This window comes from Salmo salar, chromosome 06 (genome assembly GCF_965601325.2).
Source record: "Salmo salar chromosome 06, fSalSal1, whole genome shotgun sequence".
NCBI lineage: Eukaryota > Metazoa > Chordata > Actinopteri > Salmoniformes > Salmonidae > Salmo > Salmo salar.
The window spans coordinates 75,586,743-75,609,088 of record NC_138296.1 but is presented as its reverse complement, the minus strand read 5'-3'; the positions used below and the strand labels follow the sequence as shown (position 1 = coordinate 75,609,088).

General features: G+C 45.5%; 1 protein-coding gene across 1 annotated transcript in view; it reads left to right on the top strand.

Annotated features, from left to right (window-relative positions):
- The window catches only part of cdc40 (cell division cycle 40 homolog (S. cerevisiae)), a 48,333-nt gene that overhangs the window by 4,205 nt on the left and 21,782 nt on the right, over positions 1 to 22,346 (top strand). The window contains exons 2-9 of the mRNA XM_014205521.2: positions 9,166 to 9,252; positions 9,386 to 9,515; positions 9,753 to 9,842; positions 10,009 to 10,148; positions 10,296 to 10,392; positions 10,622 to 10,761; positions 14,103 to 14,177; positions 18,307 to 18,352. Of these exons, the coding sequence (XP_014060996.1) occupies positions 9,166 to 9,252; positions 9,386 to 9,515; positions 9,753 to 9,842; positions 10,009 to 10,148; positions 10,296 to 10,392; positions 10,622 to 10,761; positions 14,103 to 14,177; positions 18,307 to 18,352 (805 nt within the window). The remainder of the gene's footprint in view (positions 1 to 9,165; positions 9,253 to 9,385; positions 9,516 to 9,752; positions 9,843 to 10,008; positions 10,149 to 10,295; positions 10,393 to 10,621; positions 10,762 to 14,102; positions 14,178 to 18,306; positions 18,353 to 22,346) is intronic.

Below are 22,346 nucleotides of genomic sequence, written 5' to 3'. Positions count from 1 at the left end.
GTCAGAGGTTGCTTGTTGTCAGTGCTGAGGGAACTTTATGCACTTGGCCAGATAATTTTGCATCTTTGTTGCATTCTTCACATATGATTTGGCACAGTATTTGCAAATGTGCACAGCTTTTCTTTCTACATTAGCTGCAGGGAAATGTCTCCACACATCAGATCATGGCTGTGGCATTTTCCTGTAAAGATTAGAATTTTTTTTGTAAAAAAACAACAAATACAATTCCATGTACAGCTAAATAGTTAAGCAGTTAGATTAAACAAGTATTTTGTAAGAACTGTTTTAAAATGAAACATATATGGAAACAGGTGAATTAACACTCCTCCTTTAGCAGGCTCAAGCAAGCTAAAACCCACATGGTAGCAAAAACTAACTAGCAGAAATTGTTAAGTTAGAAATGATTTAAACACACTTTGCTGTAGGCTACTATTTACTAGTTAACAAAAATCATGTATGACATATAAAATATATTCACCCTACCCAGTATTGTAATCAGAATTTACCAGAAAGCATGTAGTCCTTGGCTCAGACAGTATTAGTGTGGGCTCAATAGCATCTCATTAGTGTGCAAGATCTTGAGAATTAGCTGTACATGTGATGGAAGAATGCACTGTGCATGCAGAGGGTTGCAATTTCATTGAATTGGGGATTGTTCCGTTCTAATTCTGAGTAAAAAAAACTCAACGGACACTATAAAAGCTTAACCAAGTTTATTCTTCCCAGAGGGTCAATACAGCTGCATTCAGACAAAGACATTTTCGCACAAGCACTGATATTTAACCCTTTCTCCTAGACTGAGTCTCCTCCTACACATCTGAACAGCCAATGCATTTCTGTTGCTAGACAGAACCTTAGTGATATCTGTTCTTCCTCACTTCATCTGACCTGACCTCTACCCCAAAGTGCTCACTCCTCCCCATCTCACAGCTGTCATGGTGCCTGGTACCAGACTGTGTCTCTTCTCCTCTCAGAGGATCCTTCCCATAGGATCCCTGATGGCTAACAATAACATATCCTGACATAATGTAAACGTTATACATTACCCACGCTCCCTCAGTGACATGAATAAGTATATTTCAAATTCTCAGAACCCAATTGTATAGTTTATCCAAAATATGCAACAAGACCAAGAATTACCATGTGTATCCCACAAAAAAGGTTCAATGTTATAAGCTAACTTTTTTATGAATTTAAGCAAAATTCCCGGGTTTAACTTCCCATGGAAAATGTATAGAAATTTACCAGAAAGTTTCCGACCCTTTGCAACCCTAGTTGAGATGTTACAAAACTACACTTGTTTGGTGAGTAATCATCAAAAATTGTATTTAACATTGACTATGAAAGCATACATCAAAAACTGAAAATGCTACGTATCATGCTATGTCACATATCAAAATAGATAGCTATCTTACCTCAATGTGCTATATGTCCTGTGGATTTTGGGTAGAGCGGTGAATAGTAGGCTTCAACGCGAATATCAGCATTTCAGCTGGACTACAAATAAAATGAGACCGCGTGGCATATGAGGAAGATGCTTGAGGTGAATTACAGCTGCTCATGTTATAGTTAAAGGATAGCCTATATGGCCTAATCGATTATAAATATTGCTTTCCAATTATTCAATTTACACACAACGGCAAGATAGCCTACATGTACTGTATAGGCTATAGTTTGATGACTAGGCGGCAGGTAGCCTAGCGGTTAAGAGCATCGGGCCAGTAACCGAAGAGTCGCTGGTTCGAATCCCTGAGCCGACTAGGTGAAAAATTTGTCAGTGCCCTTGAGCAAGGCCCTGAACCCTAAATGCTCCTGTAAGTAAGGTGACCAGATTTCTGAAATGAAAACCAGGGACATTTCCAGTTCGGCAGTCAATATATCATTAAAATATCCAATGTTATTATCTATGAAATAGAAAGGGGGACAATTCCGGTTTCATGTATTGAATCTAACAGGCTCACTGTGATAGAGAAAACAACTATATTACAGATGCACTACAGACAAGACAGAACTGTCCAATCTGAACAGCCATTCAGTGGTCCTGGTAGAATAAGAGCAGAAGAGAACATGAGCAAAATTGAAAAAACAAGACAATAGTATATGTGAAATAATTAACAACATAATAAAGAAATAAGATGTTGATGAAATTGGTAACTACATAATATACTTATACAAACCTAATCTGTATATTTCTCAAAAGAATGCATCTTCTTCAGGATTGCTCTGTCTTTGGCCAGCTTCTCCATTAACCTGTTATGGCTAGGGGGCAGTATTTTCACGGCTGGATAAAAAACGTACCCGATTTAATCTGGTTACTACTCCTGCCCAGTAACTAGAATATGCATATAATTATTGGCTTTGGATAGAAAACACTCCAAAGTTTCTAAAACTGTTTGAATGGTGTCTGTGAGTATAACAGAACTCAAATGGCAGGTCAAAACCTGAGAGATTCCTTTACAGGAAGTGGCCTGTCTGACCATTTCTTGAACTTCTTTGCCATCTCTATCTTTTACAAAGGATCTCTGCTCTAACGTGACACTTCCTACGTCTTCCATGGGCGCTCAGAGCCCGGGAAAAACCTGAATGTCGTCATCCCAGCCCCAGGCTGAAACACATTATCGCCTTTCTCAAGTGGCCGATCAAGGGACTGTGGGCTTAGGCGCGTGCCCTGGCCGCCCCCGTCTTTGTGATTTTTCCTCTGTTTGCCGAAAAGGAGATTCCCGGTCGGAATATTATCGCTTTTTTACGAGATAAATTGCATAAAAATTGATTTTAAACAGCGGTTGACATGCTTCGAAGTACGGTAATGGAATATTTAGAAATGTTTTGTCACGAATTGCGCCATGCGCACGACCCTGATTTACCATTTCGGATAGTGTCTGGGACGCACGAACAAAACGCCGCTATTCGGATATAACGATGGATTATTTTGGACCAAACCAACATTTGTTATTGAAGTAGCAGTCCTGGGAATGCATTCTGACGAAGACAACAAAAGGTAATCAAACTTTTATAATAGTAAATCTGATTTTGGTGAAGGCTAAACCTGCCGGGTGTCTAAATAGCTAGCCCGTGATGGCTGGGCTATGTACTTAGAATATTGCAAAATGTGCTTTAACCAAAAAGCTATTTTAAAATCGGACATATCGAGTGCATAGAGGAGTTCTGTATCTATAATTCTTAAAATAATTGTTATGCTTTTTGTGAACGTTTATCGTGAGTAATTTAGTAAATTGTTAGCAAATTCCCCGGAAGTTTGCGGGGGGTATGCTAGTTCTGAACGTCACATGCTAATGTAAAAAGCTGTTTTTTGATATAAATATGAACTTGATTGAACAAAACATGCATGTATTGAATAACATAATGTCCTAGGTCTGTCATCTGATGAAGATCATCAAAGGTTAGTGCTGCATTTAGCTGTCTTCTGGGTTTTTGTGACATTATATGCTAGCTTGAAAAATGGGTGTCTGATTATTTCTGGCTTGGTATTCTGCTGACATAATCTAATGTTTTGCTTTCGCTGTAAAGCCTTTTTGAAATCGGACAGTGTGGTTAGATAAAGGAGAGTCTTGTCTTTAAAATGCTGTGAAATAGTCATATGTTTGAAAAATTTAAGTTTTTGTATTTTTGAGGAATTTGCAATTCGCGCCACGCCTATCATTGGATATTGGAGCAGGTGTTCCGCTAGCGGAACGTCTAGATGTAAGAGGTTAACTCCTGTCAGGGGAGGTTGAAGTTTGTCTTCACAATAAGCATGGCCTTGATGGTAGGAACAGCGAACCTATTTCTTGCTGCTGTTTATATAATCATTCATTTGGGAGAACACTCTCTCGACTGGTGCATTACTTTCAGGCAAGCACATGACAGCAGACACTAATCTAGCCAGGTTAGTGTGTGGGATGTCGTTCTCTTTGAAGTGGGTAACCACCGTGCTCCATTTCGTCACACAATGCATCCTCATTGATGGTCACATTGGGGCATTGTTCCTGCAGTGTGCCTGCTGCCTTCTGGATCTCTTCACGCTGAGGTTGCCTTTTTAAAAGGAGACAATCTAAAAGATTTACATTATCTGTGTGCTTTCCCATGCTTGCAAGTAGTTCACAGCCATAGTGAAGAATGATTGGGATGTTTTCAGAAAGCTCTCTTTAGACATGGCTCCATTTTCCTCTAGCTCTCTCAGAAGTCCTCTGACCAAAACTGGAATGAAGTTGTCATCACGTCTTGCAGTCAAGTTTGCCTCAACGTTTCTCAGAATTGCAGCTGACTCCACAGCACAGTGGTCCTGGCCTCCAAGCATCTTGATCGTGTCACTGAATACGGTCAGGTTTCCATGGACATAGGCCAGCCAAAGTTCAGTCAGTGGATCTTTGAACATTGTTCACAGGACAACAGGGCAGTTGTCTTCAGAAATAAAAAAGGATTTCAATGGGATATACATTTTCAGCACTCTTTCTAGAGCAGGGAGCATGGACATCAAGCGAACATTGCCGTGTCCTAAAATGTTATGGTACTCCTGGCCAACAAACTCACAAAAGCTCTTAGTCTTTCTACTCTGATGGTGAAAATATGAACATATCCAAATATCTTTGTGAGCAGGTAGTCAACATCATATCCAAAGCTGTTCTGGCCGTGTTATGAATGATGTGGGCAGGACAACCTAAGCCAATCACCTCCCACTGCAGAGCATTTTTAACTTTGGAATGGACATTGACCCTCCCCAGCCTATTCAGTCCTCCAAAGTTGGCATTTGTTGTCGACAGAGAATGTTTTCCAGGTTACATTTTTGGATGACCACCAGGACCTCAGCTGCAATTTCCTCTGCTGTTTCTCCATTCAATTCAACAAAATCAAGCAGTTTTGTTTACACAGATGTGCTGCCATCATATATCTTACATATCTGACTACTATTGGCAGCAGCTTTACATGTCAATGATTGGACGCATCAATGGACAGGGACACAAATTCAACCTGGTCTAGGTCTGTTACCAAAGTAGTTACCCATGTTGCTAACACGTTACTCACTATGGCTTCACATTTTGTCCTAGCACATGTAAACTTTGGCTCATAAAGCTTCCGTGTCAGTTGTGCTGTGCAGTCCATAGATCTGTAACTATGATTGTGTCGCATAGTGTGGTATGCGAAGACAGCCTCCTGCACAGCTAAACCATATTCTTCTTGGGAAGGCTCTACCTTCTTGAAGAATGTGGTGACAGAGGGCATACCAACACGGGCAATCAGAGAGGCTTTATGCTTTTTCGTCTGTTGATGTTCTACCACTGCCATTCTTCTCCGGCTGCCAATTGAAAGAGAGGAATTACAAAGGGTGCAGTGAACCATTCTATCGTCTTGACCTGAGCATATAAATGGAAATTCTCTCATGTTTTTCATAAAAGGTGCATTTCCGTTTCTTGGAGTCATTGTATCTCCTCTGTCTGTTCTTCTTCACTCTCCTTGTGTCACTCTTCTTACTCTCAACTTTTTCTTCTCCTCCAATCTTACTCCTCTTCTTTTCTTCACTCGTCTTCCTTTCCTTCTCTTCACCTTTCCACCTCACTCTTCTACACTCTCCTTGCTTCACTCTTTTTACTCCCTTCATTTTTCCTTCTCCTTCCTTTCCAATCTGTATTAATAAATAGCATACTATTAGATAAAATACTTTGGTCAACAGATTCCCATTGCTTGCCTCATTTTTGTATTTTATCTCAACATTGTTTGGAATAATAAATTGCCAGGCTCTGTAACCATATCTTCACCTTTCCTCCTGTCTCCTTCACTCTTCTTCCTCTCCACTGCTAATGTTATCCATGAACATTTCTAAATATATTTTCACACTACTTATTATAATGCCAAACCATTAAAATTGTAATCTACAAAAATATTCTCTGAATTAATTGTGCATTCATTTAATATAATCATATTTTCAAAATAGCCTGTCCACTGCATGTTTACATATGAATGTTTTTTAACCTAGCTACCATAACAGTAGCTAGCTAACTAGTCTACATAGGTTATGCTAGCTAATGTTAGCTATTTAAAACCTTATGTCACAGTTTATTATATAGATATTTGATCTGTTCTATAACATCACTAGCTAGTATCTCAAACGATTGTAACTTACCTGGCTTGAAAAGACGTTTGTGGTGATGATGTGGATTCACTTGATACTTGCTAGCTTCTGGACGAGTTTTCCACAGCAGTTTTCTCTAAAACTATCGCGAGCAAGTAGTTAGTAGTAGTAGTAGTAGTAGAAGAGTGAATGAAGCTGCTATAGCGAGCAGCCCCCTCTGTTGGCCTAAACAAGCACAACGCGACTGAGACGTCAACCGGTAGGCTCTGCTGCCCGGTCTTTCTTGCCAAGTAAAATATTTCACTTTGTGGTCTGTTTTTAACACAGACTTTTTAACGCACAGTTAAAAACGGGGACATTTCCGGGGACAGGCCACCAGAAACGGGGAATGTCCCCGGAAAACGGGGACGTCTGGTCACCCTTACCTGTAAGTCGCTCCGGATAAAAGCTTCTGCTAAATCACTCAAATGTAAAATGACTTACAATGCCATGCTTGTCACAAAGCTTAGACTACAAATTGTGTTTACGAAAAGCATTTTTTTTGCCTGTAGCGACTGCCTTTTTATCTGGCATGTCTGTTGATTTTGTTCCCATAATGTTGGTAATTCTACAGGGGAAAACAACTAACTTTGGATTGTATACGGTTTTGACCATTGGTTTTCTGAAATGATTATCTTCTCAGTGAACATATTCCACCCACACCCCTTGGTCCCCCAAAATAATTTTGATTGGACCCTACTTTTTACGTTGAATGTGATCCGTGATTGCCATCGAGTAGGCCTTCAGTAAATAGACTCGAGACTGCGATTACAGAAAAAGGTAAGTGAAATGATATAAGGAAATGCATGTATCCTTGGCAACTGTAAGACTACACCAACGTGGCAGGCCTAATCGTGGTAATGACTTGGGGTTGCGAGTGATAATGTATAGGTAGTCTATTTATTGACCTGGATGCAAATGTTAAAAGACGTGACTGGTTCGTTACAGCGCTTGGAGAATCGCAGGTTTAATTTGGCGCCACTGTAGACTTGTCAAGTGGATAGATTGAGATCATAGACACCTCAGATCCTGGTTAAATGTGTTGCCTACAACTAACTATGGTCATTTTATTAGTAAAAAATTACTATATTTCAATGGACACAATGGACATCTTCATGTCAGTAGCATAGCCATGAATTTGTTCGTGGGTGGGACTGTGGAATATTGGGTGGGCCAGAACTGAAGCACTTCAACTAATCCACACTCTAAAACGCAAATTATGCATCTTGACACAGACTACTGTACCCAAACACATAGCCAACACAACCTTCGTTCAGCGGTTGTGCGAGTCAGCATAGGGCTTTGGCGGTCTTGGAATTTGAGGTTACGGTAATTGGCCATGCTAATGTTCAAGGTCACCAACATAACTGTTCAGGGGGAGAGGTCAAAAAGGGGAGGTCACAATTATGTTTGTACACTTGTTTACATGAATATGCTTAATAAAACCTATTTGAAACAAGCCATTACAGTTTGTTATTATCGTGGCATTTCATTATTATTATTCAGGTTATTACTTATAAATATGAATCAACAAATTAGGAAATGCCTGGTTGGAGAGGATCAGTCACATGTTCGTACTGACAACATTAACGTAGTCAAATCAAGATGTATGCCTTCTCCTTGTCTGTTGGCTTTTCTGCATATAAAAAAATAAAATATGGATCCTATTTCCACACACAAAACCATTCACGCTAATTCAGATGGGTTTCCTCCCACTTTTCCTGAAATAGTCGCCTGACGTCACAAACTCCGCTGCTGTGGTCATTTGATGGCAGTGTCGTTGGCATATGTTCTTCAAAGAGAGGATGCAGTAAGGAGAGAGATAATGTAGCCTAAACTACTGGAAACAGACATTTTACAAGATTACATCAGGACAGGAGCGTTTGATTCCTGTTAAAGAGATGAAGTCCAGACAGACTACTTTAGGAAACATTCTGAATGGACAGATAAGCCTATAGAGAGAATCAGTGAACTCACACCCCCATGAAAGCACCAGTCAATCAAAGCCACTAGCTTATGTCAGACACAAGCAAATATTTATCCTTTCCATAAAAGTATTTAAAAAACGTAGGCCTACCTTAGGCTTTCTGAAAGTAGGCTATAAGATAATGAATTGACAATGAAAGTGTGAAGGGGACAAGTATGCTATAGTATAAAGATGAAATTGACAATCATTAAAATAGAAACAAATACACGTAACATGTCCATAGCCTATTTATCTGCGACGCTGATTATCGAGGCGGAGAGTGTTGAAAAGATTTTTCAAAAACTGTGAGGAACAATTTGAATTTGAATGGATGAACAACAAAAAAAGCATCTTACTCCGAATTGTCCCAGTATCCCAACTGTTACACTGAAAAGATTAAACGACTGCTAATGGAACAATTCGGAGTACAACGCATTTCTCATCGCTGGATTGAGGTACGTTCTCCTAGACCTATCTCGCGCTGCCTCCGCAGTATTTTAATCTGCATAAGAAGGCTGTCCAACCATAGTGCAGCTGTAAACAAGCAGGTTGGAAAATGAATAACAAGCTAACTAGATATATTGGATCAAGCTGGCTGATTTCTTAGCAAGATAGGTAATGAGTTTCTATTTAAAATCAACCTGGGCTGCCCTTAACAGAACACAATGGTATGCAGTTTGATTCATTGGAAACAGTACTGTTCTGAACGACAAGTTGAAGAACATTGTGACTATCGCGGCCCGGAGGGCGATTGTGTACGGTGGGCCGCATGAGATTTAGCTTTTTTTTTTCTGTTTTTTTTTTCTATGCTCACACCCACATGCTCATACCCACATTAATCAGGCTACACCCACCAAACGGAAGCAAACACACCTCAGACTGGTGAAGAACAGCGCACTACGTTTGGAGGAAACATGTTGTTCACTACACAGCCATCGCGCAACTTAGCAAAACGTTTAATGAACTGAACGCACCCCAGGATAGGTGTGTGACAACTAACATCAAGCCCCTTTAACTCAAGTGCCTTCATAGCCTGATGACTGACCAAAATGATGAGCAGTAGAAAACCTGTCAAGTTTCTTCTCCCCAACAGGAGGCTGTGGAGACTGGTGTGCATCTGGACCCATCTCTCAAAGAGGTCACCTACAACCCCACATATGAAACCATGTTTGCACCAGAGGTAAAATGTTTCATAGTAAGATTTTACTCAAGAAAACTGCTGTACATCATTCGAATGAATGTACCTACCTAACTGTACCTACATAACATCTATTTTGCACTGTGTTCACTCTTACATGCTTCTTTTCTCCTAGTTTGGTCCTGTCAACCCATATAGAAGTCAACAGATGGCTGCTCCCAGGAATATGCTGTCTGGCTATGCAGAGCCTGCTCACGTCAATGACTTCATGTTTGAACAGCAGAGGAGGACCTTCTCCACCTTTGGTAAGTTAGTGTAGGAGTATCTGGGACTGTAGCCTATGTGACCAGTATAGACCTGATTCATACCACGGCCATTGTCTATGATTGAATGTTCCATTGTCTATGATAGAATGTTCAGCTGTGAATAAGGAAGGTCTAGTGAAGAGGTTAACCTTCCTTTCACCTTGAATCTAACATTTTGGGGCTTTAAGGTCATTTAGCATCTTGTTTTTTTTTTATTCACTTGTCTTTTGCTTTCAGGCTATGCTCTGGATCCGTCTGTGGACACAACAAGCCAGAATTCCTCCAATAGCTACATCGGTGCAGTGGATGAGGCAGAGAAAAAGAAAGGTAATGCTTCATTTCCTACTCTTTGTGTTTTGCTTGGTGTGCATTGCTAGCCGGTAAGAGGGATGTTTTGAAACTTAATGGAAAGCTGTTGTAGTCATTGTTCTCCATAAAACTTTGTGAAAGAAAGAGCATAGTGTAACAGTTTCTCTTGTTTCTCCTCTCATAGGGTTGACTGTGTTTGAGGTTGGCCCAAAAAAACATGACAAGAGGAAAAAGGTGCAAGGAGGTGAATCGGATGACATTGACAATTACCTCGGGCCCTGGGCGAAATACGTGGACGAAAAGGACGGGGCCAAACCATCAGAGGTAATCAATCAATAATTCAATACTGTGTGAAGTTCCTCAAAGCAATATGGATGTTTGTATTATATAGGAGCGTGTTTTAGACGTAACCGTTTTTCCTCCTGTAAAGAGATGGTTCTAACTAACTGTTGTCTGCTGATTGGTCTGTAGGAGGAACAGAAGGAGCTGGATGAGATCACAGCCAAGAGGCAGAAGAAGGGAAGGAATGAGGAAGAGGCTCCGGCGGAGGAGAAGACCATTCTCCATGGTAACTAACACACTCATCTCAACCGTTACTAATTACATAACTGAACTGTTCAGCATTCACTCAGATGAGAAGACCATTCTCCATGGTAACTAACACACTCATCTCAACCGTTACTAATTACATAACTGAACTGTTCAGCATTCACTCAGATGAGAAGAACATTTGCTGTAACCCTGTATGTAGGAAGTCCTCAGTCTTACTGTATACACTATCTCCTCTGTGTCTCCAGTTAAAGACGCGTATGACTACCAAGGGAGGTCTTACCTCCACGTACCCCAAGACGTGGGTATTAACCTGCGTACTGCAGACATACCAGACAAGTGTTACCTGCCCAAGAAACAGATCCACGTCTGGACTGGACACACCAAGGTGAGTTGTCAGTGGACACCTTCGGACTCCAGTGTTTGCCCTAGGATTTACCCTAAGAGTTACAGTTGGAAGTTTACATACACTTAGGTTGGAATCATTAAAACTCGTTTTTCAACCACTCCACAAATTTCTTGTTAACAAACTATAATTTTGACAAGTCGGTTAGGACATCTACTTTGTGCATGACACAAGCAATTTTTGAAGCAACATCTCAAGACATCAGCCAGGAAGTTAAAGCTTGGTCGCAAATGGGTCTTCCAAATGGACAATGACCCCAAGCATACTGCCAAAGTTGTGGCAAAATGGCTTAAGGACAGCAAAGTAAAGGTATTGGAGTGGCCATCACAAAGCCCTGACCTCAATCCTATAGAAAATTTGTGGGCAGAACTGAAAAAGCGTGTGTGTGCAAGGAGGCCTACAAGCCTGACTCAGTTACACCAGCTCTGTCAGGAGGAATGGGCCAAAATTCACCCAACTTATTATGGGAAGCTTGTGGAAGGCTACCCAAAACGTTTGACCCAAGTTAAACAATTTAAAGGCAACGCTACCAAATACTAATTGAGTGTATGTAAACTTCTGACCCACTGGGAATGTGATGAAAGAAATTAAAGCTGAAATAAATAAATGTCTCATTCTTAAAATAAAGTGGTGATCCTAACTGACCTAAGACAGGGAATTTTTACTAGGATTAAACGTCAGGAATTGTGAAAACTGAGTTTAAATCTATTTGACTAAGGTGTATGTAAACTTCTGACTTCAACTGTAAGTGGGGGGGGGGGGGGGGGTCTTCCTGCGGGGGTTGAGTGGGGTCTTCCTGGGGCATATATCTATACATCTACATAATTTTCATTTAAATGCAGTGGCAGCTGCAATTTAGCAAATGCATATAGGGAAACATTGGACTCATGTGAGTGAGGGAACACTCATCATCGGTCACGCTGGGTTAGCTATTGGATGACTCATACACACTTTACCGTGTCCGTCATCTTTACATGAGGGAGATGTGTGTGAGCGAAAGATGGAGAGGAAGAAAGTGCTGGTTCAGCAGACGGAGTGTGGAGAAGATGTGATCAGGCCTTTGGTTCTGTCTGTCTGCAGTAGTGAGAGAGAGGAGAATCGGCCTAAAGTGAACAGGGCTTCCATCCCACTCCATACTGGAACAGTTGCATACCAAGAGCCTAATTGAAAAGCTGGAGGGATGATTAAAAAAAGAAACATGCTTGTGGATGGAGAGGCTGGTAGATGGTTTGATAGTTTAGAGACGTGTTCTGTTAACATCATTGGGATTTGAGGAATATCCTGCACGGTGGATGCCATGAGCAATGTCTTGGTACAAATGTGTGTGCAGCAAGGCATGAAAGCCTGATATCTGCCTCTATAGAATTAGCATTCAAAGAGGATGTCTTACTGCTGCGCTGCTAGCCATAGGGCAGGCTAAGTGTAATCTCTCACTCACTCTCACACACACTCACACACACACACACACACACACACACACACTCTGAACTGTCGATGGGTAGGGGATCAGTGCTGTCCAAGACAAGTTGTTAGTGGGTATTATCACATGCCCACACACGCAGTGTGTCAGTGAGGTGTTGATAATGCCAGAGGGGTGATTGTGCCCTTGATGAAACGTTAACAAACTTCCAAAGACGAAGGGATAATTATGACCAGAGGCAAATATTAAAGACACACACACACACAGCGGTCTGTTGCTCATTAAGTGGTGTCGAACTGCGCTGTACCTAGACAACCTGCTGTTTCTGAAAATTGATAATAATAAGGATTGTTCTGGCTCTGTGGGAATACAGACGAGAGATAAGACACCACATTAAGCATAGGTGTTGTACTCATTCTATGGAGGGCCTAGTGTCTGCAGGTTGCTGTTTCTTCCCTTCAATTAACACCTAGACAATCAGGTGAGGGGAGTTCCTTACTAATTACTGACCTTAATTAGTCAATCAAGGTCAAGGAAGGAGTGAAAACCCTCAGCCACTCGGCACTCCGTGTAATGAGTTTGACACCTGTGCTGTTTAAAGTGGTACTGACAGCGTTAACTACTTTGCAGATATGAAACTAACAGACAATCATAATATCAGCCAAAAATATTAAATTCCCAGTATATGCTACAAAACCAACTTTATAAGAGGTTTTAAAAATAGGTTCTATTTGACTCAACGTTCCATGATGTACACTAAGGCATTGTTGTCTGAATAGATGGATGCAGTTCAATGCATGATTCATATAATTCACCAATACATTTCTTTGGAGTCCAAAAACTATTCCTATCAGGTTGTAAACTACAGCTGGTCTGCTACATTGTTTGCTGCCGCCATTCGGGTTGCACTGTTCCAGTTTCAATTACTCAATATTCTGGACGAACGGACACTTTAGCCAGTTAGCTCGGGTGCGTGGTTGGGACAAGCATGCATTGGCAGGCAAGTTGCAGAAGGACGAATAGGCTACAACTCCCTATCGTTTATCAGTGCAATTGTGATGGCCAACTAGCTGAAATACTTTTGCTGGCTAGCATTAGTTGTTGTTCTTGTTGATGTGCATAGCTGAGGTAGAGAGAGCCTCACTTACCATGGTTGTTTGATCAATAGGACTGTACAGTTCCCAAATGAAAGAGGACTCCTGTGGTCTTCAGATATTTGCAGAAATCATTCAGGTGAATTTAGTGTCTTTTGGTGAATGGTTTCCAATGGTCTAAAGTCGTGCTGTTGCTACTGCCTGTAAACACACAGTAAGGTTCAAAGTGAATGATGGCAGGCCCGTGTGGCAAATGACTTGTTTGTATAAAGGCCTACTGTAGCTCTGATTTGCTATAGCGCACTGGTCGGTGTAGACTGGTCCTGGACGAGACAGATGTTTTATTCACTGCCAAGTCTATTAATTGTCCAAATGCACCGCCACTTTCTATATTGCTATGAAATGTTCACAAATGCCTTAGTATAGACATTTCCCAAACATTCTAAGAATTTATGAAAAGGTGAAAATTACCATATCGAAGTGCTCGCTTGTCAGATTTATTCTAAAAAGGTGTCACATTCTTTCTGGGGGTGTATATGAACAGATTTATGAAGATTTCATGTTGCTAAAATGCTTTCAGTTCCACTTTAAGAGCTCTATAAGATGGTATAGGGTTATGTTACTATGGTATAATACTACTGCTGTGCTGAATGCTCCTTACCTTGCTCTCATCTCCTTATCTAATTCCTTGAGACAATTAGCCTTCTATATAAGAGGATTTATAGCAATACCATACACACCTGTGAGCTCATAGACAGATTATTCTATTATGTCCACTCATTAACCCTCCGCTCTCTCTCTCTCTGCAGGGGGTCAGTGCTATCCGTCTGTTTCCTGTGTCAGGTCACCTGCTGCTCTCCTGCTCTATGGACTGTAAGATCAAGGTAAGGAACGCTCCTGCCACACTGACACCAGACCTGCCAGCGTGCACGCATTTTGCGTACCAACTACGCAATTCTCTGTCACCATACGCAGGTACGAGATCCGAGTTAAAAGTACGCAGAAATGAATAGGGCCTGATTTTATTTTTTAAGTAAAAAACTTTAGTAAACACATGGACAAATCTCTTTTTGTATGTTGTGGAAAGGTAAACACTAATTGTTTCAAGCTAACGTTAGCGAACATAAGATGGACATTCAGTGGGTTCTAAAGTGCCAGCAGTTCACTCACATTTGCTAGTGAAAGAAATGAAACGCAAATACGAAAAATAACTGGTCGCATTTGTGCGAGTGTGATATACATTTAATTCTGCGTCCCATTAGTTGTGTTTTCCACGTAACATTACGAGGATCACGCAACGTGATAGACTGTAACTGTAATTATGATCCACGTCACAAAAAGCATTACAAAAGTATAATCACAAATAAATATAAACATCTTTGCATTAAATGTAGTGGGGAGTTTAGAAGACTGTGATGGAGAATGAATGAGTGTCTGGTATCAGCTATAGAGGCAATGCTTCTAACATGCCTTGGCACTAGATTTGAGATTTTATCAATTCTAAAATCTGAAATGATGTATGCTCTGCAAAGAAATCCAATAGGCACATTATGTAGGCTGAAACAGCGGACTCTAACGAACAGCGGTCAGATTCCCTTTGCGGTAGACTACTGAACAGCGGTCAGATTCCCTTTGCGGTAGACTACTGAACAGCGGTCAGATTCCCTTTGCGGTAGACTACTGAACAGCGGTCAGATTCCCTTTGCGGTAGACTACTGAACAGCGGTCAGATTCCCTTTGCGGTAGACTACTGAACAGCGGTCAGATTCCCTTTGCGGTAGACTACTGAACAGCGGTCAGATTCCCTTTGCGGTAGACTACTTACTGAACAGCGGTCAGATTCCCTTTGCGGTAGACTACTTACTGAACAGCGGTCAGATTCCCTTTGCGGTAGACTACTGAACAGCGGTCAGATTCCCTTTGCGGTAGACTACTTACTGAACAGCGGTCAGATTCCCTTTGCGGTAGACTACTTACTGAACAGCGGTCAGATTCCCTTTGCGGTAGACTACTTACTGAACAGCGGTCAGATTCCCTTTGCGGTAGACTACTTACTGAACAGCTGTCAGATTCCCTTTGCGGTAGACTACTTACTGAACAGCGGTCAGATTCCCTTTGCGGTAGACTACTTACTGAACAGCGGTCAGATTCCCTTTGCGGTAGACTACTTACTGAACAGCGTTTAGATTCCCTTTGCGGTAGCCTACTGAACAGCGGTCAGATTCCCTTTGCGGTAGACTACTGAACAGCGGTCAGATTCCCTTTGCGGTAGACTACTTACTGAACAGCGGTCAGATTCCCTTTGCGGTAGACTACTTACTGAACAGCGGTCAGATTCCCTTTGCGGTAGACTACTTACTGAACAGCGGTCAGATTCCCTTTGCGGTAGACTACTTACTGAACAGCGGTCAGATTCCCTTTGCGGTAGACTACTTACTGAACAGCGGTCAGATTCCCTTTGCGGTAGACTACTTACTGAACAGCGGTCAGATTCCCTTTGCGGTAGACTACTTACTGAACAGCGGTCAGATTCCCTTTGCGGTAGACTACTTACTGAACAGCGGTCAGATTCCCTTTGCGGTAGACTACTTACTGAACAGCGGTCAGATTCCCTTTGCGGTAGACTACTTACTGAACAGCGGTCAGATTCCCTTTGCGGTAGACTACTTACTGAACAGCGGTCAGATTCCCTTTGCGGTAGACTACTTACTGAACAGCGGTCAGATTCCCTTTGCGGTAGACTACTTACTGAACAGCGGTCAGATTCCCTTTGCGGTAGACTACTTACTGAACAGCGGTCAGATTCCCTTTGCGGTAGCCTACTGAAGCTTTGTGTAACCAGTTTGCGGTCTGTGTTGATGTGATCGTTTGTTTTTGTTTTCAAAATGATTTTGCTTTTAGTGTTGATTAGGAACTGTATTTAAAAAGCCAATACTTGTGAGCTGGCCCTGGTGATTGGCCCTGTTTGAGAGGTGACAAGCGTTCCTCTACTATAGAGACTAAACTTGGGGGCATTTGCTAAGAAAAATGTTATAGATAATTATCTCCATTCTACACTGTACATGTAATGGAATTGATTTGATTTGGTACAATTCTATAATTGCAATCAGACTCAAACAGCGTGCGTACGGGGAAAGAGAACCCCAATTCGGCACGTGCTATGCAGGCAAGTTGAATCTCCAACTTGCCGTGTGCGTCTGGTATTCTAAAAAGTTGGACAGGGTTGGCAGGTCTGTGACACGCTCCTGACACGCTCCTGCCACGCTCCTGCCACGCTGCCGCGCTCCTGCCACGCTGCCGCGCTCCTGCCACGCTGCCGCGCTCCTGCCACGCTGCCGCGCTCCTGCCACGCTGCCGCGCTCCTGCCACGCTGACGCGCTCCTGCCACGCTGACGCGCTCCTGCCACGCTGACGCGCTCCTGCCGCGCTCCTGCCGCGCTCCTGCCACGCTGCCGCGCTCCTGCCACGCTGCCGCGCTCCTGCCACGCTGCCACTCTCCTGCCACGCTGCCACTCTCCTGCCACGCTGCCACTCTCCTGCCACGCTGCCACTCTCCTGCCACGCTCACCACTCTCCTGCCACGCTCACCACTCTCCTGCCACGCTCACCACTCTCCTGCCACGCTCACCACTCTCCTGCCACGCTCACCACTCTCCTGCCACGCTCCCACTCTCCTGCCACGCTCCCACTCTCCTGCCACGCTCCCACACTCCTGACACACTCCTGCCACGATGCCACACTCCTGCCACGATGCCACACTCCTGACACACTCCTGCCACGATGCCACACTCCTGCCACACTCCTGCCATGCTGCCACTCTCCTGCCACACTCCTGCCACTCTCCTGCCACTCTCCTGCCACACTCCTGCCACACTGCTGCCACACTCCTGCCACACTGCTGCCACTCTCCTGCCACGCTGCCACACTCCTGCCACGCTGCCACACTCCTGCCACACTCCTGCCACGCTGCCACTCTCCTGCCACGCTGCCACTCTCCTGCCACGCTGCCACTCTCCTGCCACGCTGCCACTCTCCTGCCACGCTGCCACGCTCCTGCCACGCTCCTGCCACGCTCCTGCCACACTCCTGCCACACTCCTGACACACTCCTGACACGCTCTTGCCACGCTGGCACACTCCTGACACACTCCTGCCACGCTGGCACACTCCTGCCACGCTGGCACACTCCTGCCACGCTGGCACACTCCTGCCACGCTGGCACACTCCTGCCACACTCCTGCCACACTCCTGCCACGCTGGCACACTCCTGCCACGCTGGCACACTCCTGCCACACTCCTGACACACTCCTGCCACGCTGGCACACTCCTGCCACGCTGACACACTCCTGCCACGCTGGCACACTCCTGCCACGCTGGCACACTCCTGCCACGCTGCCACACTCCTGACACACTCCTGACACACTCCTGCCACGCTGGCACACTCCTGCCACGCTGCCACACTCCTGCCACACTCCTGACACACTCCTGCCAAGCTCACACTCTCCTGCCACGCTGCCACACCATTGGATGTACTGGGTTATTTAGATCTTCTATAGCTCTTGTCATTTCCCCTTTCCTCAGCATGATATTTTTTTCATATTAAGTTAAACAATCTCTCTCTGCTCCATCCCTCTTTTCTCCCACCTTGACTGAGACAAACTAACTTGTGTTTTGAAGAAGGAGCCTCTTCTCTTTCCCTCTGTTCCTTCTCTTTATCTTTCCATTTCTCTCTCCTTGGCTTAGCTGAGAGTGATTCTATCCTGTGGACTTAGAAATAAACATGTCTTTGGTCTCTCTTCCTCTCTGCGTGTTCCTGGTAGAACCAGGGGCCTACTGGTTTTTAATTAGGACTTAACCGTCTCAGATGAGCCCTGTGCTGGTTTCTGATGAGACCCTCACTGTTTACCAGTGGGACTGGTGCTTGAGACACTGACCCGTGCTGGTCAAAGCCAGTCAAACGGTCAGTGTTTTTGGCAGAATCTGTTTTAATCTTCTCTCGTTCCTCTCTCCTTAGTTATGGGAGGTGTATAATGAGAGGAGGTGCGTACGGACGTTTATCGGTAAGTGGACTAAGTCTGTTTCCTCTTTCGCACTTTGTTTCTGTTATTCATGTGTTGTGCTACAAGGATTACAATGCCCATTGGATTAAGAGGATAAGACCTTAGCTGAAACCACTAACAAGTCTTAAGTGTTGTCATCTCTTAAGGGTATACAAAACCAATTGCGTTTCTTAATCAATCAAGCACATTGAATATTGAAGTAATCTATCCACCAGTACAGCTTAGATTCCAATCCATCATACTCCTCTCCCTTGGCAGATCTGATTACACTGTTTCTGCCTATAGCGGCATTCTCTAAATGAAGATTGAACACTAATTCAACGCTGAGTGAACGTGAGGCTGAACATTGTGAGGCAGGCTGAACATTGTGAGGCAGGCTGAACATTGTGAGGCAGGCTGGACATTGTGAGGCAGGCTGGACATTGTGAGGCAGGCTGGACATTGTGAGGCAGGCTGGACATTGTGAGGCAGGCTGGACATTGTGAGGCAGGCTGGACATAGGGTAGCTGTAAGATGGTGTTAGAGCATGCGCTGGACATCCCATTACCCTGTTTCCAACTATTCCTCAACTCTTGATGTTGAGTCCAAACGTTAATTCAGCATTAATAGAACATTAATGGAACGTGAGCTGACACTGTTTGGGGTGGAGGGGGGTTTAAGACATGGAGTAGATTTAAAATGGCATCAGACTTCTGGGGAAACGTTCTGGATGGAAATGGAACGTTAATGAGATACTTCAGGATTTTGGCAATGAAGCCCTTTATCTACTTCCCCAGAGCCAGATTAACTCGTAGATACCATTTGTATGTCTCTGTGTCCAGTGTGAAGGAAGTTGGAGGTAGTTTCGTGAGCCAATGCTAACTAGCATTAGTGCAATGACTGTAAGTCTATGGGTATCTTATAGCATGTAGATAAAGGGCCTCAAAATCCTGAAGTATCCCTTTTAATTTACTGCTATGTTAATGGAATCTGAAGGTTCCGCTGAGTGTTGAGAATAGGATTACACTAGACAGTGGCATCCCTCCCTCCCTCCAGGCTGGGTGTTGGGAGCCTCCCTCCCTCCCTCCAGGCTGGGTGTTGGGAGCCTCCCTCCCTCCCTCCAGGCTGGGTGTTGGGAGCCTCCCTCCCTCCCTCCAGGCTGGGTGTTGGGAGCCTCCCTCCCTCCCTCCAGGCTGGGTGTTGGGAGCCTCCCTCCCTCCCTCCAGGCTGGGTGTTGGGAGCCTCCCTCCCTCCCTCCAGGCTGGGTGTTGGGAGCCTCCCTCCCTCCCTCCAGGCTGGGTGTTGGGAGCCTCCCTCCCTCCCTCCAGGCTGGGTGTTGGGAGCCTCCCTCCCTCCCTCCAGGCTGGGTGTTGGGAGCCTCCCTCCCTCCCTCCAGGCTGGGTGTTGGGAGCCTCCCTCCCTCCCTCCAGGCTGGGTGTTGGGAGCCTCCCTCCCTCCCTCCAGGCTGGGTGTTGGGAGCCTCCCTCCCTCCCTCCAGGCTGGGTGTTGGGAGCCTCCCTCCCTCCCTCCAGGCTGGGTGTTGGGAGCCTCCCTCCCTCCCTCCAGGCTGGGTGTTGGGAGCCTCCCTCCCTCCCTCCAGGCTGGGTGTTGGGAGCCTCCCTCCCTCCCTCCAGGCTGGGTGTTGGGAGCCTCCCTCCCTCCCTCCAGGCTGGGTGTTGGGAGCCTCCCTCCCTCCCTCCAGGCTGGGTGTTGGGAGCCTCCCTCCCTCCCTCCAGGCTGGGTGTTGGGAGCCTCCCTCCCTCCCTCCAGGCTGGGTGTTGGGAGCCTCCCTCCCTCCCTCCAGGCTGGGTGTTGGGAGCCTCCCTCCCTCCCTCCAGGCTGGGTGTTGGGAGCCTCCCCCCCTCCCTCCAGGCTGGGTGTTGGGAGCCTCCCCCCCTCCCTCCAGGCTGGGTGTTGGGGAGCCTCCCTCCCTCCCTCCAGGCTGGGTGTTGGGGAGCCTCCCCCCCTCCCTCCAGGCTGGGTGTTGGGGAGCCTCCCCCCCTCCCTCCAGGCTGGGTGTTGGGGAGCCTCCCTCCCTCCCTCCAGGCTGGGTGTTGGGGAGCCTCCCTCCCTCCCTCCAGGCTGGGTGTTGGGGAGCCCTCCCTCCCTCCCTCCAGGCTGGGTGTTGGGAACCCTCCCTCCCTCCCTCCAGGCTGGGTGTTGGGGAGCCTCCCTCCCTCCCTCCAGGCTGGGTGTTGGGGAGCCTCCCTCCCTCCCTCCAGGCTGGGTGTTGGGAACCCTCCCTCCCTCCAGGCTGGGTGTTGGGAACCCTCCCTCCCTCCCTCCAGGCTGGGTGTTGGGAACCCTCCCTCCCTCCCTCCAGGCTGGGTGTTGGGAACCCTCCCTCCCTCCCTCCAGGATGAGCTGTCAGAGGAGATTGTTTTCCCTCAGTCGGGGTTCTGCCTGTCAGTTCCCTCAAACCCCATGTATAATTCAACAGCCTTGGGATGTAGAGGGAGGGAATAGAGGGTGAGAAAGAGTTGAAATAGAGGTATGGAGAGTGCGTGTGTTTTAGGAATGGAGCCTGTGTGAGTGCCAGGTCTGTACAGTGCCTGTGGGGTTTAGACTAGGAGTCTGCTGTCACAGTACTGAATCAGGACCATTATCAACATGCTGCCCAATATACTCTTTACTTATTTAATACATCAACAAGAGACTACGCTCTTTCTCTCTCTCTTTCAGTCCATCACTTCTCTCTCTTTCCCTCTTTTTTTCTGTCATTGATTTTAAGGGGGGACATTTTTAATGTTGCCCTTTATTGCAAAATCGAAACCCAATTCACTGTGCCTGCCCTTGTCTAATCTTACTCACTGTCATCTCAATAAAGCAGCATAATGAAAAACACAGCCTTTTAACATCGTTGGGATTTGTGCCACAGTCACTAAAACTCTTGAGAGCGGGATAGGAGGGAGGTGTGTGTGTGCTCGAACCAGGCAGCTCGAGCCAGGCAGCTTGAGCCATGGAAAGGCCTGGGTAGAGCTGGTTAGCCTCGACAGACCATGTTATCTCCACGGTAACAGTGTAGCGCTGATAAAAGGCGGTCTTAAAGGGTCATCTCGAACACATGAAGGGGAGGGAATGAGAGAGAGGGATAGAGGTAGGAATAGGTGGAGACCACGGGGAAGAGAGGAGTTGTAGAGAGAGGGATAGAGGTAGGAATAGGTGGAGACCACGGGGAAGAGAGGAGTTGTAGAGAGAGGGATAGAGGTAGGAATAGGTGGAGACCACGGGGAAGAGAGGAGTTGTAGAGAGAGGGATAGAGGTAGGAATAGGTGGAGACCACAGGGAAGAGAGGAGTTGTAGAGAGAGGGATAGAGGTAGGAATAGGTGGAGACCACGGGGAAGAGAGGAGTTGTAGAGAGAGGGATAGAGGTAGGAATAGGTGGAGACCACGGGGAAGAGAGGAGTTGTAGAGAGAGGGATGGAGGTAGGAATAGGTGGAGACCACGGGGAAGAGAGGAGTTGTAGAGAGAGGGATAGAGGTAGGAATAGGTGGAGACCACGGGGAAGAGAGGAGTTGTAGAGAGAGGGATGGAGGTAGGAATAGGTGGAGACCACGGGGAAGAGAGGAGTTGTAGAGAGAGGGATAGAGGTAGGAATAGGTGGAGACCACGGGGAAGAGAGGAGTTGTAGAGAGAGGGATAGAGGTAGGAGTAGGTGGAGACCACAGGGAAGAGAGGAGTTGTAGAGAGAGGGATGGAGGTAGGAATAGGTGGAGACCACGGGGAAGAGAGGAGTTGTAGAGAGAGGGATAGAGGTAGGAATAGGTGGAGACCACGGGGAAGAGAGGAGTTGTAGAGAGAGGGATAGAGGTAGGAATAGGTGGAGACCACAGGGAAGAGGAGTTGTAGAGAGAGGGATAGAGGTAGGAATAGGTGGAGACCACGGGGAAGAGAGGAGTTGTAGAGAGAGGGATAGAGGTAGGAATAGGTGGAGACCACGGGGAAGAGAGGAGTTGTAGAGAGAGGGATGGAGGTAGGAATAGGTGGAGACCACGGGGAAGAGAGGAGTTGTA